We start from the raw sequence: 23,138 nt of genomic DNA on the forward strand, positions 1-23,138 counted from the left end.
TGGGTTAAAGTCCTTACCATGCACATGGAAGACCCAGTGAGTTCCTGGCTCCTGGCTGCAGCCTGGCTTAGCCCCACTGTTGCAGGCATTTGAAGAGTAGATCAGAGTAAGGAAGATCTTGTCTGTCTCAGTCTCTCTGCCTTTAAAAAAATTAAGAGAGGAGAAAAATTGAAACTGAGACAAGGAGCCAGTCAGTCTAGAAGGCCAAGGTAGGTTTCTCTGTGGAAATAACCCAGGAATGTGAGTTACAAGTACCAAGACGGCAATGATGTTCTGAGAAAGCAGACACAGACCTGCCAGAGCTGGTGGGAAGAGGGGCGGGAGTAGACCGTCTCAAGACCAGGGGAGGCCCCCTGGCCCAAGTGCAGAAAACAGGGACAAGGGGACTGTTGTCACGGAGCCTCTGAGGAGGGAAAAAAATTACAGGAACATGTGTGAAAATGCATGAAACACCCAAAACAGAATGTGAAGTTTAGCTAAGAAGTATGCGTATCAGTGATGTTTTATGATAGTAAATGGAGTCAATGAATTTTAACAACATGAACCCAATTTAAATTAATACAATCACTTCCTAGAAAATGCCTGAACAGAGAGAGTCTAAATTACATGGGAGTTCAATAAATATTACTGGACTAGGACTTGGTGTTGCTCAGTCCTGCTCTTCCTTCGCTGGACACTGGTTTGACAAACTCAGCTCACTTCGCAAAACTTCCAGAATATCATCCAGCTCTCAGTCTAAATATCGTAAGCGCCTCCCATCTACGTGGCTAAAGCTGAATGCAGATGAGGGGGGAACTGGTGGCATTTGACCAAGGTCACTGTCAACGTGGGAGAGCTACCCCAAGTTCTCCATCTCCTCTGCCCTAGGATTCCATCTCTGCAAAATAAAACTCTTCCATTAAAAAAAAGAAGAAGAAGTAATTCAATTACTTTACATGCAGATTTTTTAACCCCAATGGAAATGCAAAGAGAGATTCAGAATTATATGTGAGGCGTTGATTACTTAAATCTGACTGGGTGCTTGTTTCTATGAATGAATGCACTTAATTAATTTTTCCCCTAGCTTCTTGCTGTTTCCCAGATATAATCTATTTTCTTTCATCCCAGGGGCAATGGAAGGACGACAAAAGAAGGAACCCGTGATTTGAAATTCCAGAACTTCGCTCTGCCGAAAAATAGGTCAGAAAATTTACTTGTTTATTAATAGAAGAGGGTGGGACGTTGGCTCTGTGGCAAGCCAGCTGACCATCATACATGCAGAAACTGTCTGTGGGCTGGAATTATGGCAGTGGGAGTGACTCCAGAGGCCGCACTGAGATCAAAGCGCAGGAGAAGGGGCTTGCTGTGGGTTGAGACTCCCTGCCTCCACAGTCCTGCAGGTGAGGCACCTCACCAGACCTGCCAGCCAGAAAGGGAGGCTCCAGGCACCTGCCAGTGCATTTTAGGATGCCCCGGGGATCGCATCACCAGTCTGTGTCAGGGACTCACAGCAAACAGACAAGGTAGAGCCAAAGGTTTCTATCCTTCTCTTCCTCGGTGCTTTGATTGGGAAAAACGCTGAGCATTTATGGCATCAAGACTAGAAGAGGCCACTGAAAATCCTGGGACAAGAGACAGAGCTTTGCCCTCAGAGGCTCACAGACCAGGCAAAAAGCTCAGTGACAAGTGCTAACGTGATAAAATCCCCACCAGGGAGTCAAGCAGACATTAGCCCTGTCTGCTCTGTCCCTCTGCAGACTGATACAGAGCAGCATCCTGCACCTAGCAGGCACCCTTTCACACCTGCCTGGGTGGTCTCTCTTGGGCTGATGAGTGAGGGCCCAAGGGTTTCCATAAGTGATGCCAATTCTCCCAACTCGATTTGGTTCAACTCAACTCAGCCCACTAAATGTCCTTCAGTTCCTTCTCTGTGAGCCAGCATAAGCAGGCTCGAATTTAAGATGTGCACAGAACATACTTTCCCTAAATCCCATATAACTGAACACTCAGGGTATTTTTCAAAACCACTTTAAGCAAAGGAAAATTTGTGGCTGTTCTCAGACTTCTTTAATGTTTACATTAAATGCATTTGAATAACGCATTTTAAGTCCATTTCTCTTATTTCTTGACAATAGCAGGAGATGGAAGCATCAGGAGCTTTCCTTCAAATGCAGAGGACTGCGGCAATTACACACATCAAAGTAATATTTACAGTTGCATGGTGGGGGGACAGAGAGAAAAGAGCAGAGCTTTTTTTCTGAAGCAAATTATTTCAGGATGTGTCATAGCACGCTCAGGATATATTAAAAAGAGCAACAGACGATGTTTGTGCAGCCTGTTCCAAACCATTTATAAACCCAAGCTTAAAAAAACTCATATACATACAAATCTCTGTACCTCTGCATATTTTATAATGGGAGTATTATATGAATATAAATTAGTATTTGAGATATGTAAATCAAATCAAATGTCTGAAAGCTACATATCGAGCCGGCTGTCTTGTTTTAATAATCATTATACACATGTATTCACTCCTCCATAGAAATGACAATGGCCACCATTTGATGCTGAGGGTAATGGGAAGCCACTGCCGAGCAGGCTCAGGTGCAGAGCGAGCCCACTGGACCTAGGTTTGAATTCGGGAGGTCTTTCCATTACAGCTTGTTGTGACTTTTAGAAATGGCAAGTGAAATCTCTTGTCCATCACAGAATCTCCTGGCCCTAGAGTTTGGAAACAAATAAAGACCTCTGTGGGCTCCCTGGGACACCACAGCTCCTTAATAAATCATAAAGGCCAGAGGTCTGAGCACTCACTATGTGTTAGGCACGTTCCACCTGCCTGTGGACGTTCGCACAGGGCTGTAGCCATCCTACTTTTATCAGACAGATGAATACAGCCCTTGAGGCTAAATAGATAGTCACAACAAGTAAATGTAGACTATCATGATTCCTAGTATCAGAAACAACCCTGCCTATGCTCCTCACGCTGTTGCATGTGGGAGTCAACACACTTAACAAGCATAAGGCGGCTGTCCAACCTCTGCCAACCGCCCCAAGCTGAGCTCATGATTCCTCATTAACAAGGCTAAATGTCACTGTGGGTTTTGGAGTGGACAAACAATTCTCAGGTCATGGCATACTGTGTGTGTGAGTTTGTACATGTGTGTATGTGAGTGGCACTTTCTATTTCTTTTTAAAAATATTCATTCATTTATTTGCAAGTCAGATTTACAGGGAGAGCTAGACCTTTCATCTGCTGGTTCACTCCCTAGGTTGCTGTAACAACCTAGACTGGACCAGGCCAAAGGCAGGAGCTGGGAGCTTCATTTGGTTCTCCGAAACGAGCATCTTCTGCTACTTTTCCCGGGCCAATAGCAGGGAGATGGGTTAGAATGGAGCTGCCAGGACACGGATTGGTGTCCATAGGGGATGCCCAGGGTCACAGGCACCAGCTTTCCTGGCCAGGACTTCCCCCATGAAGAGGAGGGAGGTGAATTGCAGCTCTGGGAGACACATCTGCACGTGGGATAAAAGCAAAGCTGGTTCTAGCGGCTGGGCTTGGGACCAGCAGAGTCTGTATCCCCTGTGGTCTTAGAAATGCGTCAGAAAGAGGAGTGTGGGAGCACAGCTCCTGCATATCAGAAGCTTTCCCAGAAAGCTTAATGCTTGCTTTAGGGGTTTGAGAATCCTGGCTGGAAGCATTGGCCCCCAGAGTGCAAGCTTTGGAATTGGAGTAAGAGACCTGGGGCTCCAGTCCTAATCTGTTCCTGCCCACCGAGTGGTAAGAGAACAGAAAAAAAGCATGAGAGAGAAAGGAGGGCCCAGGAGGCCCAATACTTGTCTCCTTGAGAAGAGGACTAGCCCTTAAATGGTTAATCTGTGGGAAGCCCTGAGAAAACCCAGATGAACAGACATAGCCCCACCAGCAGGACACTCAGTGTATGGTAGAGTGGGACAGCAGGGTGAGTGGCAGAGCCAAGACTCCTTTCTAAGCCCTCAATTCCCACAAGGAGGTCCCTTTTCTCTCCCCTCTTACTGACAATGTTGGTCCTAACAGTATCCTTCACACTTGCCACATGCAGCTGCTTCCCACTCATCACCACATGCACTACGGATTTTATCTTTCCTCTCCCTTAAGCACCTGCAGCAACAGTTCACTGGGGCACAGAGTGCAGGTGGCTGTAATTTCTCAGGGCACAAGAGAGCCAAGTCCTAACCCCAGAGAGATGGAAACCTTCTATTGCATGCACTAGGAGGCCCCCTACTGGGCCTTAAGAGCCAGGCAAGCCCAGGAACTGTGACCACTGCTGCCTGTTTGCTCTCCTGACGCCCCCTCCCCCTGATTTTATGTCACCTGCTCCCAGCTTTCACAGGATTCCATCCAACTGAGAGCAATGAGGCACTGGCTTGCTCCGCTCCACCTCACTGTGCTTAGAAGGAGGAGTGCTGGAAGAGCTCAACAGCCAAGAGATTTACAGGTCCAACATTTTTTGGCAGGGCATATATGCAATGTGGAGTCCAGACAGCTTTCCCAGGGTCAGCCACAGGGGGCACATCCCTACCCAATGCCCCATAGATAATTGCTGAAAGATGGGGAGGAAAAAGATGGGAAGTCTGGGGGGCAATCAGGATCCACTAGTTTTATGGTGTTGATACACTAGGAAGCTACTTGATTCAAAGCCTGCCGTGCCACATGCTCGATACTTCAGCAGGTGACAAAATGAACCAAGTGGGAGAAGGCTAGGGGGAAGATGAGATAGAAGAGACCAAAGGGGGAGGGCCTAAAAAAGATGGAGAGATGTGGGACATGGGTGGCATTCTGCTTGGAAGAGGACGGTCTTACCTAACTCAGGCACGGTGGCTCAGCCTGCCACTCTTGTTTGTCTGCCATAGAACCAATCACAATGTCCAACGTTTTTGTTTTCAGTGTTCAATATTAGCTACAGACATCAGTAGACAACGTGAAAGACTATAGCCTACAATGACCCTACTGGCTTAAAGAATTGAAAGCCTAGTTAAGGGAAGAAAGGAAAAACTCAGTCAATAGTTAGATGATACCTGCCAGCTTTATAAAATATATTGCGAGTCAGAAGTGTCGCAGGAGTGCAAAGCAGGGAGGCTTCCAGATGGGCTGGGAGGGCAGGCTCCTGAGGAGGCAGCAGTCAAAGATCTGGGGGGTGAGCTTATGACAGTCCTGCATGGTAGTAAACACCTCCAGGGTTTTCTCCCCAGGGTCCCATCAAGGAGTTGCAAGACCCAAATATCTTTTATAAAAATAAAAGATAAGAGGAGGATTCTGGAAACTGAATAGGGATGTTTTTGAGACATAATGAACCTATTTATTCACTAATCAAATATGGAGCCTTGACTCGATCCCTCCTGGAGGTGAGTTTCAGCTTTTCAAAGTCATGTGGGGCTGGGAGATGTTCTCTGATCTGCAGTCTGCGATGAAACAAGAAACCTATTCCAGAGGGCTTTGAAGAGGCATCGTGCATGCAGGTGGAGCATCGTGAGTGCACATCCTACTGTGTGGCGGCCATTGTTGGCCTCATTGGAGTAGGACTGGTCTGTACAGAGCGAGCCTTCACTGACAATGCATCTTGAAACAGTTGGCCTCTTGGGAGCCCCTTTTCCAGCCATGCTGTGCGTGTGTACATAACACTCATTCACTCCCATCCATTCAGTCCTGCTCATGTAACAGCAGTATAGACGACACTGCAGGCACTGAATTGGCACCAAGTTTCCTATTTAGGATCTGGCAGCCCAGTCCAGGGGGCCTGAACACCCAAGTTGCTATCTCTTCCAGTGAGGCAATGTGAGTTACACGGGAAACTGTTGGAGGCACATCCGGGTGGTGGGTGGAGGGCTTTGTTGGCCATGTGGGAAGCAAGGAGAACTCTCCCTGCCCAGCTATCATTCCCATGTTCCTGGACTCCAGAAACCTCAGTCCTTCCCTCTCTAATTAGCCTTTGGTGCCCCTATGTCACTTTTCTGAGACAGCTGTTTGTATCTTGTGCCCACTTACCTACACTGTCTGCCAGCTTACCCCTCACATTCTCTCTGCCCTGAGCACACTGTGCATGTCCAAACCTTAGCCTCACAGCTCCCTAAAACCAACTGTCTATCTCTAAGGGATGGAGAGGGAGAATGGTGTACCTGGTTACCAGCCAGATAGCAGGACACCTACACTATGTGATCTAGTAGGATCCTTACAGTCAACCCATCTTCAAAGGAGAAGAAATCCTTATTGTCTTACTTGGTGCTGGGATATTATAAGAGTCCCAACACTGAAATAAACATGATATCCACCAAGAATTGTCATAAGTTTTTGGCAAAATCATTGTTGCGTAGAGTTCAATTCCTGCCTGACACAAGGCAAGCATTCAGGCAGAGGGAAAAAGGCTATGAGTTGAGTCACTTCAGATTTCTGCTCATTTCTGTCTAGTTTAACAGCTCCAAGAAGGATCAGTTGTCTTTCAAAAGTTAGTGGATTTTTTTCAGGAGTAACTTCTCATTTCCAAGCAGAACCTAAAATGAAAACCAAAGTTGAGCAGATCAATCCTAGAAGTTTCAGAAGGCTGATGGTGTGAAATTACCCAGGTCATTCCCCAAGGGTGTGCTGCCAACTCCTGAGACTTCTCACGCTGCACTCAAGGGAGCAATGAGTTATTAGTCTTCATACAAGGAGCTTGACCCTGGAGACAGAACCAAGTGCCATCTCTGTGGACTGGAACAACACACAGCCAAACTCTGTTTCCATGGATAAGGTGGACACCAGCACCCATGGCTGCTGTACCAGACCCAGTCCTGCCAGGCAGACAAGCGTGAGTCGGGGCTAGGGACAGGAGTTGCATTTTATTATATTAGAGTTACTAAGTGTATTAAAAATTTTTAAGTGTTAAAATAACTCAGAATTAAAACTCTGTAAAGAGCCTGAAGTATTGAAGACAACAGATCTTGGAAGGTCAGCCTTGTCCACTTTATCTCCCATGAATGCTGACACTGGCCTTACATGCTAAACAAAGTTAGGAAAGCCTGCTGCTGCACTCAAGCCCAGGTGTAGAGAGGGTAAAGGGAGATAGCACAGAGTGGCTGCCATGTGGGTCACTCAACATGGTCATGCCATTGACACTGCCGGCAAAAGGAAACCAGAGCCTCCTGGCAAGAGGCCGCATGCAAACTCCCCGACTTGCTGGGCGCACAGAGAGCACACCAGATTTCCATGAGGTTTGCTAGCAGCCTCATGCATTCATCACCTCAGCTGTCAAGCTGCAAATAGTGCCAACAGGAGTTTCTTCAGATAGGTTGTCATTGGCTGGTGTCAAGAAGGCGTGTGCGCCCCAGCCGGACAAAACTGTGGCATCCTGGACACTCCCAAGGAACTCCCTATTGGCCTGAGCCCTGAAATGGTTGCTCCAGCAGATCCCTTCTCCCTCCCCACTCTGTTTCCCAGGCTCCCTAGCTCCTAGCTGGGGCTCAGCTGGAATAACAACAGCACTCCCTGTGTTGCCAGTGCTTCCTCTGCTAATTCACTTGGCTTGCACTGACGCATGGAGAGCCCTGGGGTGATAATCCCCCAGGATGTGACATCTGAATAAGCAGGAAGGCAGAGCTGATAGCATCAGCCACTTTCAGACAGCCTTGGCCATGAGGAGGAAGCTAAGCTCTGGGCACACTGGCACACTGCAGTCTAACTTGCTGCTGCTGGCTTCTACAAAACCAGGCATTAGGAGTCGGGCAAATGCTGTTTCTGCCGATCCTTGCTGGGCTACTCCGAGAGGAGGGGGCGGGAGTGGAAGGGGATGGGAATGTTAACTCTTCTAAACTTTGTTTGCATCTGCAAAGTGCAGCTGGAAATGCACAACAGGTGCACTGTGGCTTTGGACAAAATGTTCAAAACTTCCTCTTCTGGCTGTTTTGAAATGTGTAATACCTTATTGTTGACCTACTCACCCTACCATGTCCTGTCTAACTGGAGCTGGCACCCCTGGACAGCCTCTCCCATGCCCCCATCCTGTGATAACCACTGTGCTAATTCTATCAGGTCTACACCTTTGCCCTGTATCCCATCAATTTACACAACTACTGTATACGCCTTAAAAATAAAATGTGTGGCACGTGTCTGATACCACACATTATCCAATAAGCCTAGCCATTAAGATGCCCTAGCCCGACATCAAAGTGACCAGGTTTGACTCCCAGTTCCAGCTTCATTCTAGCTTTCTGTTCGTGGGCCCCTGAGGAGGCAGCAAGTAATGGCTCTAACATTTGGCCCCCTGTCACACATGGAACACATCCAGCTTGAGTTCCCAGTCCCCAGCTTTGGTCCTGGCCCAGGCCTAGCTGTTAGAGCATTTGGGGAATGAACCAGAGGTTGGCAAGTCTCTGTGTCTCTTTCTGTCTTTGCATCCCACATAAATTAGTAAAAAAAATAACATGTAAGCAAAATAAAAAAAAATTTTTTTAAAAAAACACCTGCTCACCAAAATAAAAATTTTTTTAAAAAAATTTTTAAAAAAAAAAACACATGCTCACCAAATCTTCCCGTCCCTTGCTGTGTTGCTGTTATATGCACGTGTCTGATACCACACATTATCTGCTTGAAACCACCTTTTAAGGGTACAGTGTAGCATTGTTAACTACAGACACTGTGCTGTATAGTATCTCTCTAGGACCTGTTGACGTTCTACAACCAAAACTTGAAACACTTGCACTCTTATCTCCTCTTTCTTGCTCCCCCAGCCCTTCCACAAGTGAAACTATTCTAGATCCAGCATAAATGTAGTGTGATACAGTATGTATGCATGGGTGGATATAAACTTTCCTCAAAAAGCATCCATTGTACACATGAAGTATGTACAGAGTTCTGTGTGTTAAAATAAATCTTTTTATAATGCTGAATTTTAACAAGAAATTGCAAAAAATAAATTTAAATGGATTGAACTGGTCCATTAAAAAAAAAACTGTCTACCAATCAGAATCTAACCTCGTTCAGTGCCTGGACAGGGACTCAAACTATGTTTTCCTTCTGATTTCCTCTTTTTAGATGTGAAACGACTCACTTCTACCTCCAGGAGCCTGAAATAGGGAACATTCTAGCAGCTCTGGGCCCCAGTTCTTCTTTTTGTAAAACTCTGGAACTGGCCAACATTATCTCCAGCAAGCTTTCTAGTATTTACAGTCTTAGGTTCTCAAGTCCAGGGGAGGCCAAGGTCAGATACTACTTTCATCCCCAATGTTCCTTTAAGGTCCTGGGCAGAGTTGCCTGTGTTGGACCTGCTGTCCCTAATCAACAGGACACCTTTCTACACTTCCATTCTGCTCGGAAGCACATGTCACTCTGTGTCCCATGCAAGGAATGGCAAGCCCCGACGCCAGGGAAGAGGAAATCTTTTCAAGGTGTCAGCAGAGTCGGCTCATCACCAGCCAATCTGTGTTAATTTCTGCAGAATTTCAGGCCACCTGAGAGGACACCAACTGCTCCCCTCAAGGGCCTCTGAGAGCACAGTTGCACCTGCCACCAGAGCATGACTGGCCATGTCCTCCAGGCCCTGGGGAGGGGACAGGCAAGGCTTGGGAGACCAGAGGGGCTGCAGGTAAACCCCACACGCTCAGTGGCTTTTGGGAATGAGCAAGTTGCTTCCTTTTCATAAACTCGGGGTTCCCAACCTAGTCACTTTGAAAATTAAAAATAGGGAAGAGAAGGCAATAGAGCAGGCAGGCAGCTGTACTCATGGGCTGTGGTTTCCTGGTTACCAACACCTCTATGCTCCAGGATTCTGTACCCAGTCCCAGCCACCAAATCAGCCTCATAAATATTTACACCCGGTGTGTGTTGCGATGTGCAATTAATTGCTCCTGTGACGCACTTGGGGAACCTCAGAGGAAAGGAGTAATGCAAAAACTGGCAGCGATTAGAGGTACAAACAAGTTGGCTCATGACAGCACCTTCCTTTGGAGCTTTCTGCGTCCTTGGGGCCTTTCAGATCCTTGCCCACAATGTAGCAAAAATATTCGTGCACAAGCACACCATTTGAGGGTGAATCCTGTGGCTATGTGAAGACCTTGCAAGAGAATGGACAAAGACGTACAGATACCCCACAAGAGAAGAAATGCAGTTAGTCCAAATCTATCTGAAAAAGAAAAACAATATTTCTATTTTAGGAATCATCAAGGAAGAGCAATGGGTAAAATAAGGAATGAGTGCTAGGTAGGTAAAGTGATTTGAAAGTCTGAGTTTTATGGTGGCGAGAAACAATGACACAGCCAGGCACATTCTATAGATAATGATAGAAAATAATATGAACCGATCCCAGCTTCCAGAAAGTGGCTGAACCATAGGCAAGAAAGTCTACTCTGTTTGGCCATTCCACTGCACTCGATAAAGTCCCATCATGGAAATAGTCAGAAGAGACCAACAGTGCAAGAAGAGACTCACATTGCAGCATAACTTACATCACAAACACTAACAAGAACCTCAGGACTCAATATCTAAAGATGTAAAAAGCATGTAGGATCTTATGCATTCTTTCGTAATGCAGAGATGCATTTTTTCCCAATATATGTGTACAGATTCATAATATAACAATGTTCAAGAAAATTACCAAACAATATGTGTGACGTTGTTTTCTATTTGTTTCTACAAGCCCCTTCCTGTTTTCTTTCTAAAGATGTCGTGAATGGAAGTCTAGGGCAATGCAGGCACAAAGCAATGCCAGAGCTGCCTGTGAAGCACCCTCTCACCCAAGCAGCTGACACTCACCCTGGCTCTTTTCCACCCTAGGTCATGGACTCGCCTCGGTGGTGGTGCCCCAGGTGAGTCATCAGCGCGTTGGGAACACCTGTACAGCCTCAAATGGAATCATTGATCGGTTCCAAACAACATCAGCTGCTAGCTGCCAACCCCTCCCTCCAGGTGCTGCGGAGGCACACTGCCTTGGAAGCCAGAGTGTGGGGATCCTGGCTCTGCAGGCGTTAGCTGTGGAGCCTTGGAGGAAGCATGGCTCATTCTGTGCCTGAGTTCTTCCATCAGAGAAATGGGTATTCGTCTCCCAAATGCCAGTATTGTGGCTACCCTTCGAAGTTTGTTCAGCTCTATATCATAGAGTTGGTTTAAACTTTATATAATGGGTTTCCCCAAAATGAAGTTGAGTGACTGGATGATTCAACAAGCTCACCCTATGTTGTCTTACACCTCTTCTCAGAGCTGGTTTTTTGGCACCTGGAAGTTAAGTAAAGTTTGAGTACACCTTGTGTTTTTCATAGAGAATAGAAAAAGCCCCATGGGACATCTCTAGAAAGCTTAGCACTGGACATGATGATGGAAATGTGGGGGAAAAAAGTGAGAGTGGTCCAGGAAAAGCATGAAAGGTGATTGAGTGGTGGAGACCAACACAGTCAGCAAATGAGTTTGAAAGGTTCATTATAGAACACATTGGAACACATGACCAGCTCTCGACAGGTGCGCACAGCATTGGGCAGAATGGGGCAAATCGCGCAGTATCAGCTTAGGCAGGACCTGAGCACCCACCTAGTCTCACGGAAATGTTTTTCTGAAACTTTCCAGGAAGTTTTAACTAGGGCTGTGCCATTTTGAGGGGATGCACCCAAACTGCACTCTAGTCTTTGACCTCAAGCACAGTCCTCTCTGTGAGCTCACCCCCAATCCCTTCCCAGCTTCCACCTGGATCCCGTCTGGAGCTGAAGGTGCTTATATGATAGGGCACACAGAGGAGGAAATATCACGTAGCCACTGCAAGCAATGAGGTCGGGCCTCTTCGTCCGCCTCTGTATGCTGATGGTGTATTTTCTGATTTCAAAGCAAGCAACAAAACAGTGTGTATTCTGTGATCCCACACAAAGGGACTCCAAATGTTCCTGGAAAACTGGAATGAAAAGAGTACACCTTTTCCACAGACTTCTCAGAGCACTCTCACACACAGACTACAGGCCTGTACGTCGTGTGCGCCTGTGCCAAGTGCTGGCTTGAACTGGTACCACTTTACTGAGGTTCACTTTCTTTCGCCTTTGCTCGGCCTTATCATTTTTCTATCATAGCCTATATTTTTATTTTTCTATGCTAAAAGAAATCTACCACAAAAAAATGAATTCTTAAAAAAGAAACACTGCAGGCCTGAAGATAGACACATTCTGTATTCAAACTTGCACAATTTGTCAATGTCAACACCTCCTCAGGGGCCTGTGTGGAAGGAGCAGCTCTGTGCTTTTCCATAAAATAAACTCACGAGTTCTCTCTCCACCAAACAGTGAAATCAGAGAAGAGAGCCCTATTTAGAAAGTGAGCCCTTCTGTCTTCCATCACCACACACATTAAAAAACCTGACAAAGATAGATGCTAACTGGTTCAATTACACAGAAACATTTTCTTTTGTCCAGGAATATTTGGATTTTTTAAGTTTTCTAAGGAAAGCAGTGTTGATGGTTGATTTTTCTCATTTTGGAAAAAAAATTTGTATTTTAAGAAGCGGTGAATACAGAATCTGTGAGTATCCACTGTCCCCTGCTGGCCACTTGCAGGCATCACAACACCACATTAATTCAGCAGAGGCCGCCCGGGGCTGGTTCTCCCAGAGAGCTGGGAATACCGGTGAACAGAAACAAATCCAAAACTGACAACTGGCTTGCTGAGGCAAGGTGCTCACCCGGTTCTTGTAAACACAGCCACAGCCTCAAATCAGCCCCAGATGAAGAACTCCAAGGACTAACACACCGTCTTCAAACATACAATCACAACAACTGAAAATGTTTATGCAAAAAAAAAAGAATTCACACATCATGTTTTCGTAAGAATGTATGTTCATGGACTTTTAAATCCCTCATACATATGGACTTCAATGTTGGGCATCAAAATAAGCTGAACGTTTAAAATCTGTTCACCATAAACTATTTAAAGTACCCTCATATCCTGAAGTCCATATCAGGGTGTATGCTTTGGTTGGTTTGCAGTAAAGCCGAGCAATCTTTAATTTTAACAGATAATTTAAATTCAGGTAGGTCTACATATTTTTTAAGAACCACTGATTACTTAAAAGGGGAAGATGGGAACTAGCAAAACCACCTCCCCACCAAGAAGCAACTGTCAAATCCAGACAATGACCATTTCACTTGAATCTCTAAAGAGCACCCCAGGAAACAGAATGGGGGCCAGCTGCCTCCCAGATCACCTGTTCCGTCATGTGTCCACCCCGTCCTTCATTGGATCAATTTGTGGCAAACCAGTAAAATGACAAAATGACATCCAGCTGGTTTTGTTTCACTCACGTACAGATAAAGGTAGACTTAGGCCAAGAGAAGTCAGGGTACAAAAAAATGAGTGGAGTGGAACTCCAACCCATTACGACCCACCCAGGGCTACATGACAAACACTTCTGGCCTCTGTCCTTTCTTCTTTAAATGACTGGTCACCCACCCAGCGACTACTGAATCCCTTAGGCCTCACAGTTGGAGGTGACTCCAGCCTGAAGAGCCCATGTGGAAGATCAAAAGATGGATGCCAACAGAGTTTGAACACTGAAAGACACACACAGTGTGCTGAAAAATGAACACTAAATGATGAGCAAGTTCCTAATATAGATCCAAACGCAGTCCTAAAGATCTGGATTGTGTGAGAAAGATTTGGTCATGAAGTTGAGCTTGAAAATGCAAGCACAGAACACGGCATCTTGTCAGTGGGCACCGTGCCAGGCGCTTATCTAGTGGAATTGAAGAGTTGATGTTCCCCATGAACGCCGTTGGCCAAAACTTCTCAGCTATGTTGGATAGATGCTAGTGTTCCCATTCTAGCCCCTTTCTAACCTTAGCTGATGGAGGCCTTTCCTGAGTTCACATCACATGAAAGTGACACGGTCGGGATCTGAAGCTAACATTCCTCACTGGGCGCCAACAGAATACCCACCTTTTTCAGGTCTTTGACAGCCCTGCCATGCAGTGGGTGAACTCCAACATGGCCTCTACTAAGAACTGCAAGATACTTAACTTGGCATAGATACCATTTCATTTTGTTTTTCTATGCTAAATCCAGTCCAGAAGTGAGCAAAGATAAGACTATGGAGCAGCTGGAAGTTCTTGGAGGCCCCCACTCCTCTTGTCACGTTGTTCTCCCGCTTGCATTGGCCTCCATCCTACAGCCTAGAGCAGCCGTATCTGTGGACCAGGCAGCAGGATGTAGGAGCAGAACAAGAAGAGGGAACAAAAACCCTTTCAGGAAGCCTCCTGGAATTTGCCAAGTTCATCAACTAAGACTTGGATGCGTGGCCTCTTCCTGATGCAAGGGGCACATATGGATATGCACCAAAGACTCTCAGGGGTCATGTGCTCAGTTAACACACGGGTTCCTGTCCCGGACAAGAGACAGACTCACAGTTGTATCTCCCAGCATATGTAGTGAGTGCTCACTCAGAGTCACTAATTCCTGGGCTTTCCCCATGTTTATGAGTAAGTCTAGTTGGGAGCCTGTGGAGTTGGAGCCATTCCTAGTCTTTACTGTACCCCTCCCCACCTTACACTCCCTTAAGTCTTCCCTCGTGTCTAAAACGAAAATGGCAGCTGGTTTTGCCTAGGGAACCAATCAGACATGAGAAGCCTGCTGTCTTTGTTTCCTAGAGAAACAGAAAGTTCCGATTCTCTGCAGGCTTCCTCATTTTGCCTTACTTCGCTCACCAGATAAACATATTCCTGTCAGTGGGACCTGCTGGGAATCCTTTCAGCAAGTGATTTCCTTCAAATGTGAATATCTCATGGTAACTGCGCTTGGAGGCTCAACGAGCTACTGTGTCCCTGGGAAGGCACTAAGACGAAGGCGTGAGCCTCATACCTCCAGGAACATGGGCTCAGGGAGAGGGAGAGAGAGACAGAGAAACAGAGAAACAGAGGAAGAGAGAGGAGCCCCACTACAAATATACAAGGCATGAAATTTTACAACCAAGGTTCAGGGTGGGTGTCAGTGGGGGACAATGACAAAGGGGAAACTTGAGGATTCGGAGACTCTGGCTACCCTGACCTAGCAAGTTCCTTGGTAAAGGCAGGCCACAGTGACGGGACATCCACTGGGGAAAGGCAGAGCATGAGGAACCCAATCAGGTGATGGAGGCAATCGAATAGGGAAGATGGAGGTGTGTGCTAACGTGGACAGAGCAGCCCAGACACCAGGGTCTGGTCAGGAAGAGAAGTCAGGTGCAGTTATGTCCAGGAAGAGATCTGTGCAGAAGAAGAGGGCAGAGATGGACTCCAAGCAGATTACACTGGGCCTTGGTGTCCACACAGGTATCTGGATGGTAGGTGGGTCAGCAGCAGCTGATATGGACAGGTAGACAGTTAAAGAGCCATGCTTAAAATTACATGTTCAGATTCTGCATTGACAATACAGACAGGACGTATGGAAGATAAAGAGATGTAAATGAGGTTGGCCTGAAGAAACAATCAGATGCTGCCATCTTATTGTGTCACAATGAGTGGGGTAGAAAGCAAGGACTTCAACAACTCTGTGAGATTCATATGGCCTTGAGTGGTCAGAACAGCAGTAACACAGAAGGCAGGAAAATGGGATCTTGCAGGATGCTGAGCCTCCAACCAGCTTAAGAGAGGTGGGAGAAGATGAGATCTCCAGGCAGAATGGACATAGGTCCGCCCAGAAGGGGCATGGAGCCAATTCAAGGCTGGAAGGCTGGAAGGCTGGTCTTTGACAAGGAGACTCCACAGATCTCTGGGCGATGTTGGTAATGGCCACACTCAGTGAGTTATCTCTGAACTGATACCAAACCCTGAAGGGCTGGAGCATATCCCCAGTATCTCTGGGTTCTTTTGCTGCTTCCAGGCTAGCTGGGCTGTCATGGTGGCCTTAATCACTTCACTCAGCTCATGGAAGAGGACAAATCATTGCCGCCAAGAGCTAGGACAATGTGTGGAGCTTCTCCACCAGAGATCTCAGTGAAGATGTAATTGTGCTGGGTCAGAAAGATCTCTCTTTTGCCCTGAGGTGGTTGTAGTTACCTCTTCCACCAGCAGGGTGGCTGGACAGGATCAGGTGTGGTTGGATCCTGCTCCTCCAGCCTCACCATTTCAGGAAGATTAGCTTTGGCTGGATAACATTTTCCCTATCCACTGGATTGCAGCAAATTCCAAGGAGCTGTGCTTCCATGGAACCAAACTTTAATTAACTTACACATTATGACCTACAAAAGCCTTGGGCATGCTACACAACTTACAACTACTTCCTACATAGCTTGCTAGGGTGAGAAAATTTAGAGTGAAAGGACAGGAACACGATCAGAAACACCTATCATACCACGCTGGCCCACAAATTCTGGGTGCAGTCCAGAAAGTTGTCTTGCATCTCCCAGCAGCCACAGAATTAAGGGAAGCATAGTCCCTCAAAGAAATGAAGCTTTGCACCTAATCACAGTCAAGCATTCACTGAGAAGTGCCCATTTCCTGCTCTCTAAGGGGCAGAAACTTTTCATGTCTGCACTAACACAGAGAAGGCGATAAGAACATTTTCCGTATTTAAAGTTCCTCATAGCAGACTGAAGGCACAAAACTACAATACAACTTGGAAAAATTAGCTCCACACGGAATGCAACAATGCCCATGAGCAGTTCTGTTCGACAAACATCTTCCAAGAACTCCATTGCTCAGTTGCTCCGTGGTGGGACTGGAGCCCAGGGCCAGGGATTCCATCACCCAAGTCTTGGGGTGAGAAGGGAGAGGAGAACAAACCCCGTGAGACGTTGCTGAGCCAGAACTCGGGAGCAGCTGGGGGCAGGTGGAAAGTCTTTCAGCGTCCTGTTTGTCAGGGAAGGTCTCCATCTGCTCCAGAAAGAGCAAGTCCTCTTGCCTCCCCTGCCACAATGGCCTTTTAGTCTGTCTGGTTTTCTTTCCTCCTTTTTCCATGGGCCCTGTGTTGTAAGAGCAACAGGTAGAAACAGCAACGTGGAACTGCCCACTTCAGTTTTGAAAAATTACGGTCAAGAAAAGCTCACTGAAATGGAAACAAGATTTCCACAGGAAAACAGGAGCCCAGTCTGGGCGATGTTTTGAGCCGCCTCTGTGACTGCAATAACATCTGGGACCTTCTTGTTGGCAGGTCAGTCCCGGACTATGAACGAGCCTCTTCGTGATGACGTAAGTCGGCTGCTTCCCTTGCCTATTTTGTTAGTCTTTGCTGTTTACAAAGAGTGGCCTTTCTCAAGAAATCTGGTAACTTACAATAAAAAAGTTACTTTCCCAAATCGTATACTTCCTTGTCAAGGAAGACTGCATTTCAGCTTTTGAGTATAAACTTGTGTTCCAATTCCTCAATAATAAAATGGAGATAAAAATTAATTTGCATGGTCAATATGAAGATTGAACAAAGTGGAAAAAATGCCGGTGTTTTATGACAAATACAATTCCTGATACAGTGAAATTTTAAGTGGAAGCAAAGCTTCTGGAATATAATTTCACACTATGAAGAAAAACAATATAAAACATCCATTTTTGGCTCAGGCTTAAGAATTTAAACTAATTAAGTAACCTAAAATTTGAATCACATTTAAAGACATTCACTGACATTTTATAATAATATATTTGAAATGGCAGCACATTGAGATAATACTAAATATTCAATAGTACAGAAAGAGTTGAATGTTAACATATATCCTTTTAATGATGTCATTTGCAACACTTAGGATGAATTTTAACAACTAAAGATTAGACTTTATAACAGCAGTTCAAATATCTAGAATTACAATACATTTTGATTTAAAAAATGTTTTTTTACAAAAAAAACCTGCGCATGCATCTAAAACATTTTGTATAACAATTATCCCACCTTTTAATACTCTCTCCCTTTTAATACTTTTAATTTTTGTATAACAATAAAGCCCACCTTTTAACACACTCTTCCCATGAATTTTCTGAATTTTCACGTGTAACATGATTTTAACTGACATATTTACAAATGTGGGAAGTGGAATACGTTTATAAAACCATTGACTCTTTGCTGTTCGAAATATCTCTTAATTTGTAATTAAAGCTATGGATCCTTTCAAGAACAGCACACATATCAATATTATTGTAAATAAGGGTGCTGATGGAAGAGAATATTGGACATGTAGTAGTTAAGAACTAAAGTTGATAAATGATGATGATGATATGCTAGATGATCAATTGCATATAAATAAGCTTGTAGAAGACGAGTAGATAGACAGACGGAAATGGAGAGCTATCAAAATATTCACCTCTATTCCTGACGGTGAAAGTCTCACAGCCCTGGTACATATTGTCTTTAGATATGGGGTGATGACCCCCACTGCTCCTGCCCTTTTATCTCAGACTCCCCTCAAGAAGTGTAATGAGAGAATTGGATGGGAAATGGGTTCATTCTCACATCTCCAGTTACTCTGGTAGACTCCAGACTTCCCCAGAGAGCCAATGCTCTGGGGAGTATGGCAGTTTTCATACCAGGCCATAAATGGTATCCTACAGCAGATGGCCATCTTCCCAGTTCCTCAAGGACCCACACACCCAGGCTCCAGCTCAGAACTGACTTCTGTGTGCAGTATTGTCACCCAGTTTCATTCCCTGCCTTGCTGTGTGAACCCTCCCTTGGTGCAAACCCCAGCAGCATTCCTTTGCCTTGAGCACTCAACTCTACTATGGCTCAGTCCATCAGCAAATGTGCTGGGGCAGTTGCCAAGTATGACCTGTTGGATGTTTTCTCAATTCATCTTGCAACAGCCAAATATAGCAGATTTGACATCCTCCAGTTTAAGATTGAGCAACTGAGTCATGGAGATGAACTTATCTTTCTGAGGTCAGAAAGTGGTCCCACAGCTCATTGGAGCAGTAGCATCTGCAGAGCCATACTGCCTGCAGGCAGGGCAGTTTCAATTAGTGCCACATAGGAGAACTCTCCTCCCTAGGGACATTTGCCATCTGAGACCACAGCAAAGCCCAGCTGCTAGGGACACATACAATGTCTCCATGCAGATGGTCCTGCCCTGCCCTGGCCCCCAGTGACTTATCCTTTTCTCCTTGGAAAACTCAAGTTATCCATTTCCACCGTCTCTGCTTGTGCTTGCTGCCCGTTTATGGAGGGTCTCCTGGATAACAGAAGTTGGCCATTTTAATTAAATCCAGTTTATCTGTTTTTCATCTCATTGCTTACACTTTGGTTGTCATATCTAAGAAATCAATGCCTGAGCCAAGTTGTGAAGATTTACTCCATGTTCTTTAGTAAAAGTTTTATCATTTCAGCTGTTACATTGAGATATATGACCCATTTAGATATAATTTTTTATGTGTATAATGATAATATACTGTTTTTCCTTTTTAAGAAAAGCTAGAAGGATGCTTTTTGAATGTTTTCACCATAAGCAATGATAAATGTTTAAGAACATGGTTATTTTTCCCTCATTATTATTATTACATTAAAATAGTATTGTTATGGGCTTGGCAGCGTGGCCTGGTGGCTGAGGTCCTCGCCTTGATCCCATATGGCCACTGGTTCTAATCCCGGCAGCTCCACTTCCTCTCTATCTCTCCTCCTCTCAGTATATCTGACTTTGTAATGAAAATAAAATAAAATCTAAAAAAAAAAAATAGTATTGTTATACCATAACTAACTATGGGTGATTTCTTACGTGTCAGTTAAAAGGATCCAAGCTTCACTCTTGTGCACGGATTATCCAGCTGTCCTGGGGTCATTAGTGGAAAACACAGTTCTTTGCCCACTCTGAACCCTCCAGAATTCCTTAACCTTAATGAATGGGGGGCTTCATTGCTGGACTCTGTTACAGTCCGGTGAGCTCTGTGTCTGTCTTAATGCTCAGACCACATTGTCTTGATTAGGGAGGATGAGCCATTGAATTCAACAAGAGAAGTTCCCTAAGTATATTCTTTTGTTTTCCAGCACAATTCTGTGTGTTCTTACTTAACGTTAGGATTAATTTGTCCATTTCTGTAAGAAAAAAAAAGTGACGGGGAGGACTTGGATTGTTGAATCTGCTTATCAATTTGCAGAGGATTCCCATTCAACAAGCAAGTCTTCTCTCCGTGAACATTATTTTTTCATTGAGTAATGTGTTTTTTGTTTTCCCATCGTCAAGATACAATCAACAGTTTTATTGGGAGTCCTTCTTTGACTTGGAAGTAGAGATGCACACTGCATTGTATCTTCACATCTGGGTGTGATAGTCTCTACTACACAGTTATCATACATCCTCTTGAATGAAACGCCATAAAAGCCATAAAGCCACATCTACAACAGAGAAAAATGACTGAGTAGTATTCCACAGAACAGATGTACCAGTTTCTTTACCTACTCCTTGTACGGCGGACCTCCGGGTTGCTTCCACATCTTTGCTATAGCAGATTGTGCTCTGTAAGCACAGGACTACAGATCCCTTTCCCACGCAGGTTTCATTTCTTTTGGCTAAGTTCCCGGAGGTGGGATAGCTGGGTCATACTGATGTCTTTCTAAATCACTTTCAAAGGGGTTTTCATTTTTTGCTTACTGTTTTTCACTTCTTTTCCTAAACTGATTCTGAAGTATATTATTCTCACTAGTACTTTTGCTAATACATTTTGCTACTATTAGCACATAAAATGCAAATTGCTATTACTAACATAAAGAACACAACTGAGTCTTGTATAGTATTGAGCCTGCTTCTTAACACCTTTGCTGAAGAATTTATTCTAAATTATGAGAATTTTAGTAGATTCTTTGGGGCTTTTTTACTTTCGATGCCACCTCATTTGCAAAAAGATCACCTTTCTATTTTTAAGGGCCTGGATGTTATGTGAACCTAGTCAGGTCATTCAGGATAATCCTCCATTTTAAAGTCAGCTGATTAGTAACCTTAATTGTACTCGTGGTGTCCATTCACAGGACTGATAGAATAAACAGAGATAGGAATATGCAGACAACAACTTTAGAATTCTAACTAGTGTAAGAATTATGTATCTGTGTAAGAACCTAGACTTCAGACTCAAATATTCATTTTTAAAAAGTTTTTATTTGGGACCTGAACTGTGGTGTAGCAAGGAAAGCTGCTTCCTACAAAACCAGCATCCTACATGGGCTCTGCTTCAAGTGCTGGCTGCTCCACCTTCAAGCTAGTCTTCTGAGAATGTGCCTGGGAAAGCAGAAGATGACCACAGTATCTGGGCCCTTGCACCTGGAGGAAGCTTCTGGCTCCTGGCTTCAGACCATCCCTGCTCCAGCCACTGTGGCCTCCCAAGCTAAACCAGCAGATGGAAGACATCTCTCTGTTTCTCATTTTGCAATCCTGACTTTTAAATAAAAAGAAATAAATTTTAAAAGTCTATTTGTTTATTTATCTGAATGACAGAGTTACAAAGAAAGAGAGATTTTCCGTCTGCTGGTTCACTTCACTGGCCACAACGGCCAGGACTGGACCAGGCTGAAGCCAAACAACAGAAATTCCCCCCAGGTCTCCCACACAGGAGCTGGGCACCATGAGCTTGGAACATTTTTCACAGCTTTCCCAGGTACATTAGCAGGGAACTGACTCCAGTGTGGAGCTGCAGCAACTAGAATCTATGTCCATCTGGGATATCAGTGTCAGAGGTAGGGCTTGGCCCCACGTGTTTACATCTTTAAGGTGAAGTTAAATAACCTGATGATGACCTGCTCCTGCGTGCGCTGTTTGTCGGCACCCTGCATTCCTCTGACTTATGCAGATGTTCGTGACTATTTAGGAAAGGACCTTTGGGACAGTCCTGGATGGAGTGAGAGGCCACAGAGACGACGCCTATGAAGACCCTGAGCTTCACGTGGTAGACATATGGCCATCATCAAAACTACTACCAGCCAGGCCCATAAAGGATTCTGAATACGCAGGTACCACTTGGGGTCGGCCTCAAGCCTAGAGAAACGTGTCTGTGCTGTGATGCTGCAAGGTAATCACTGGGCCAGAGTCTAAGCTCAACAACCGTGGGTTAAAAGCCTCCACGGCTTACCAGCTTGGTGACCTTCACTCAGTCCCTAAAACGCCCCTTATCCAAAAAATAGTTTCTATAGGGCCTATGATCTGCACATGACACGCGTGAGGCAGGTGTGCTCTCAGCACGGAGCCAGAGCCCCGTCATTGCTGGCCCTCCTTCCTCAAGTCCTTCCCCGGTGAGAGGGTGGGCAGCCTGGGAGATGTTACGATGGAGCCCATGGTGGAACACAGAGAAGGGAGAATCTTCAGTGTGATTGGTTCATTTGTAGGTAGTTTTAGGACATGGCAGAAAAGTCTTTACTGGTTAAGGGTAAGAAAAACATATAATTCCACACCCAAATGGAATTTGGTACAAATGGAAACTTTAGGAGGTTCCCTAAACCTTATTAAAACACACAGTTCTAAGTACAGAAAGGCAGCATTTGCGATGCTAAAAGCCAGGCCAGCTGTAATAAATCTACAGAAATTGCTTTGAAGTGAATCATCTTAAACAAAAGCAATAGTCCTTGGTTCATACATTCAACAAGTATTTGTTAAATAGCTGTGTTGTTCCAGGACTGACGAAGGGACACAAAGACACAGCCTAACACATGACCTCAGGCAGGTCACCATTTAATGGTAGAAATCATTCAACAGATACATTTGACAGACGGCATCTAGCATGTTGTAGAAACAAGGACCAAGGCTGCAGCAAGAGTGAACGGAGTCTAGGAGGATTTTTGAAAGATGTAGTATGGTGTGACACAATCTTGACGGATCAGAAATTTCTGAGATAGACAAAGTTAAGGGTGTTCAATACCTTGGCATTGACTGTATGCACCAAAAGGGTGGCGTGTGCCCTTCACACCACTGTGTTCTCATCTGTTAAGAGAAAATGGAATTTCCAACCTCATACTCCATTTGTGAATGAGCAAGCATGTTGTAAACTGTAGTGTGCCGAGTCTGCATGAGGCGCTGACGTCCACGTTTGTCTCTCTGCACAGATACACGCTATTTCTCGGGTGCAGTGCATCCTTCCACCCTGTTACACGCCAAGACCTCCATCCCCACGGAGGGGCAAGCCTGGAACCCACAGACAGGACTGGAAGAAGTGAGTAAGGGTGGGACCCTTGAACCATATGCATGCGGGGCATGTCCTAATCGGCCCTTCTTCCCCAAGGCAGCTCCTTGGAGGATGAGCAGGTCCAGCTCAGT

General features: G+C 45.2%; 1 protein-coding gene across 1 annotated transcript in view; it reads left to right on the forward strand.

Moving 5' to 3' along the window:
• The window catches only part of CLNK (cytokine dependent hematopoietic cell linker), a 149,596-nt gene that overhangs the window by 71,197 nt on the left and 55,261 nt on the right, over window positions 1-23,138 (forward strand). Inside the window, exons 3-7 of the mRNA XM_058670392.1 lie at window positions 1,108-1,179; window positions 10,763-10,794; window positions 17,081-17,118; window positions 21,700-21,841; window positions 22,928-23,038. Of these exons, the coding sequence (XP_058526375.1) occupies window positions 1,108-1,179; window positions 10,763-10,794; window positions 17,081-17,118; window positions 21,700-21,841; window positions 22,928-23,038 (395 nt within the window). The remainder of the gene's footprint in view (window positions 1-1,107; window positions 1,180-10,762; window positions 10,795-17,080; window positions 17,119-21,699; window positions 21,842-22,927; window positions 23,039-23,138) is intronic.

This window comes from Ochotona princeps, chromosome 11 (genome assembly GCF_030435755.1).
Source record: "Ochotona princeps isolate mOchPri1 chromosome 11, mOchPri1.hap1, whole genome shotgun sequence".
NCBI lineage: Eukaryota > Metazoa > Chordata > Mammalia > Lagomorpha > Ochotonidae > Ochotona > Ochotona princeps.